The sequence below is a fragment of the Orycteropus afer genome, unplaced genomic scaffold (assembly GCF_000298275.1).
Source record: "Orycteropus afer afer isolate SDZICR_OR568_19922 unplaced genomic scaffold, OryAfe1.0 scaffold00067, whole genome shotgun sequence".
Taxonomy (NCBI): domain Eukaryota; kingdom Metazoa; phylum Chordata; class Mammalia; order Tubulidentata; family Orycteropodidae; genus Orycteropus; species Orycteropus afer.
The window spans coordinates 8,999,140-9,002,917 of record NW_006921654.1 but is presented as its reverse complement, the minus strand read 5'-3'; the positions used below and the strand labels follow the sequence as shown (position 1 = coordinate 9,002,917).

General features: G+C 43.2%; 1 protein-coding gene across 1 annotated transcript in view; it reads left to right on the top strand.

Moving 5' to 3' along the window:
• Positions 1-3,778, top strand: part of DHODH (dihydroorotate dehydrogenase (quinone)) — a 35,153-nt gene that overhangs the window by 14,629 nt on the left and 16,746 nt on the right. The window contains exons 3-4 of the mRNA XM_007940321.2: positions 278-477; positions 2,483-2,565. Coding sequence (XP_007938512.1) covers positions 278-477; positions 2,483-2,565 — 283 coding nt within the window. The remainder of the gene's footprint in view (positions 1-277; positions 478-2,482; positions 2,566-3,778) is intronic.

Below are 3,778 nucleotides of genomic sequence, written 5' to 3'. Positions count from 1 at the left end.
TGTGTTAATTGGTTTCCCTTTTCTTTGTTGAAGAGGGTCTGTGCAATCCTTCTGCCTAGTCCGCCATCTTGCCCCGCCTCTGGATGTACTTTTGGAAACACAGCTTTCCCCAGAGCTCATCTCCCCAAAGTTTCTGCTTCTGTAGTCTCTGTTAGGCTCTGCAATCTGATGTTTAACAGGCTGCTGAGGTAATCCTGATGTAAATAAGCCAGGGACCATACTGTGAGTCACACTGGTATAGCCTTTTGTGCCTTTGACTTTGTCTTCCTCTCTCCAGGAAGTGAGGGTCTTGGGCCATAAATTCCGAAATCCAGTAGGAGTTGCTGCAGGATTTGACAAGCATGGGGAAGCAGTGGATGGACTTTACAAGATGGGCTTTGGCTTTGTTGAGATAGGAAGTGTTACCCCAAAACCTCAGGAAGGAAACCCCAGGCCCAGGGTCTTCCGCCTCCCCGAGGACCACGCCATCATTAACAGGTAGGTGAGCAGTAACACCTTCACAGTGGGGCTCTCAGAGATGTAAGTTTTGCCTCTGCCTTCTCACCCACCATACAATGTGCATGTTTTTCTGAAATGTTCAGAAATCTTCAGCATCTACTGTGGGTCAGGCATTTGTTGCCATACCAACCCTGGAAAGCAGCCTTTATTATTTCAGTTTGACATGTATATCCATTGAGGCTCGGAGCTAAATAACTGTGCTGTCATCACAGAAGTAATAGATGGGAGAGTGTGGTGTGGACCCAGGCTTCTTGGACTGGAGAGGATGCGTCTCTTCTACATCATTACTCCGACATCCTGGCCCAGTGCCGCACTGGCCCAGTGCTGTCCACTAAGAAACATAGTGGGAATCCCATGGGGAGTTGTAAATTTTCTAGTAGCCACATTATAAAATAACATTGGAAATTAATAATAAAGCTTAGAGCTTCTTATTCAACTTTATACTAGATATCATTTTAATATGTCATCAGTATAAAAATGATGAATGAGCATTGAAATCCAGTGTGAATTTTACTTACAGACTGAGCACAATGCAAGTGGTCAGCCCCATGTGGCTGGCAGCTTTCACATGAGACAGCACAACCCTAGCTTCCACTTTTATTATGTTACTTTTTTTTTTTCCCCAATTATGTTACTTTTTGGTAACATAATTGAGAAGAGCCTCTTTGGGGAGAACCTGATAGGCATCTTTGGAGCCATTAGTGACCTTTTGGGAAACTGACCTGGGGAAGGTCATTTGGCCTTGCTTGCTTTATTGTGCTTGCTCTAGGGAAGTCTTCAGGCATTAGGGATTAGGTTATTGATCCATTCGCTGCTTTGCAGACTGAGATCAATAACTTTAGCATTGGCCAGGCAAAATACATCTGTTTATGTTTTGGCTGCCACACATCAGTGCAGGTACTGGGCCAGCGAGGAGAAGTGGCATGAGATGGGAGAGCCTGTGCTTTGAGCACTTGCTGGGTTCAGCTCCTTGCTCTGCCTGGTACGTGGCATATAGTGGGTACTCAGTAAATGCTTGTTGAATATATGGATGCATGAACTGGGGTGGACAGTCATTCATTTATTCATTAAGTCAAAAAATCCATGTGCCACTGTTATCTTTTAGGCTGTTTTTGGCGGCAAGTATCAAAGACCTAACTAGAAGTGGCTTCACAATAGGTGTTTTATTATTTTTTTTCTCATGGCAGGTAAAAAGTAGGTGGTTCCTGGGTTGGTTGGACAGCATGGCAGTGTTCAGGCTCTGGGTCAATTTCTCTGGGTCTTTGTTCTTACTTGCAAGATGACTACCATTATGTTTGCAAGAAGTGTGAGAGAGATGAGGTCCCTGCCTTGTAGAGCTCTTGGGACGGGGTGATAGAGAAAGAAGACATGTCCTTGCCTTCAGGAAGTTTCTAGCCTGGTGGGCAAACTTGAGCATGCATGTGAATGCAGAGCCAGGAAAAAGTCAGGTCCAAAGCCTGGTATGATGCCAAGGGGGCGAGGGAGCACTGTGACTAGATGTTTCTTGGGGGAAGGAGAGGCAGCAGGGAGCATCTGACTTGGGTCAGAAAGTGTGGATGATTTTAATAGGCAGAAATGATGGGGAAATGGAGTTGGAGGGATAGGTTCCAGGAGGGGCATGGCAAGGAGGTAAGAAAGCATGGGCTTACCAGAGAGAGCAATCATTCAGCTCAGCTCAGCTGGGTGTGAGAAGTGGGAAGGGTAAGGGAGGAGGGAGGCTGGATTCTCATGGCTGGAGTCTCACAGCTTGGGTCAGCTGCCTCTGTAGAGTCAGAGCTGCTTCCAGTGCTGGTTGGCTTGTTTGCAGATTTTAATCTTTCTCTTTATGTTTGATGTCTGGTCAGTTCTGTATGCGTCCCAGGAGTATTTGGGCCTTGGAATTCTAACTGGGTCTGATTTCCTTTCTTTTTAAATTTAAGTTGTAAGTATATGGCCATGGAACTATCTTCCTGAATCTTCCCCTTCTGACCTTGTCCCCTTACAGATATGGATTTAACAGCCAAGGGTTCTCAGTGGTGGAGCACAGGTTACGGGCCAGGCAGCAAAAGCAGACCAAGCTCTCAAAAGGTAAAATGGAGTTGCCTTAGAGGGGTTGTCTTCATTTATTGGGAGGAAATATTTCCTCATTTATTGGGATAAGCATTATCAACATTAATAGTGAATATACATGGTTGAACATTATAAAAAATAAGCAAACAAAACAAAAAAAAACACTAAGGAATGCAGTGGCCCACTCCTTGAGGAATTTTCCTGGTTCTAACACACCTTCCAAGATTTTAACTGAATTTCCCAATTAAATTGTTATGGAATGAATGTGTCCTCTAAAAATGTGTGTTTTAGATTCTAACCTCTATACTTATGCTTATAATCTCATTTGGGAATGAGTTTTCTTTGTTATGTTAATAATAGAGTATTAGAGTAGAGAATGTCTACAGTCAGTCTCTTTTGAGATATAAAAGATTAAACAAGATAGTGGGGGTTCAGAAATGGGAGAAGAAAGATGCCAAGGGACATAAGATCACACAGGAGCAGAAGCTCAGAGACAAGGCCCTTCCTCCAGAGCCAACAGAGATAGAAAGCCTTCTCCTAGAGCCAAAGCCCTGAATTCAGACTTCTAGCCTCCTGAACAGTGAGAAAATAAATTTGTTTGTTAAAGCCACCCACTTGTAGTATTTCTGTTATAGCAGCACAAGATAACTACAACATTAATGAAGACTTGTTTTGTTTTTGCCTTGTTTTGAATGTATGTTATAATTGGGAAAGCTTGGAAGCAAGAAAAACACAGTGTGGATTGCCTCTCATCACAGAAGTAGTTAAGATTGGAGCAGGACTTGAGTGTCATTTTTTACTTCCTGCAAGAAAATTAAAATTAATTTTGATTTAATGAGGACTAAATTACCCATAGTAATTACTCATTTACTGAAGACTAAATTACTCAGTCCTCCCACTCAGGGTTAACTTGTATTGACATTTGGGAAGATACCTTCTAGAGTTGTTTCTGAGACCACTTGTGGTTTTGAAGGCTGCCTTCTGCAGTGCTGATGTTCATTCTCTATGGCTCTCCACTTTGCACTGGTGCTTGTAAGGCCATGTGGCCCTGACATGACTTCCCAGGAGTCCTCTGGAAACGTGTGGGGCAGCGGCCCAGTAGGTATGATTTTCCTCTTTGACCCCTTCTCAGCCCCACGCTGGTGCTACCATTCATTTTCATAAAGTGAAATCCTACAGCAGTTGTTTTTTTTTTTTTTTTTTTTTAAATTTATAGTAGTCCACTATGAAA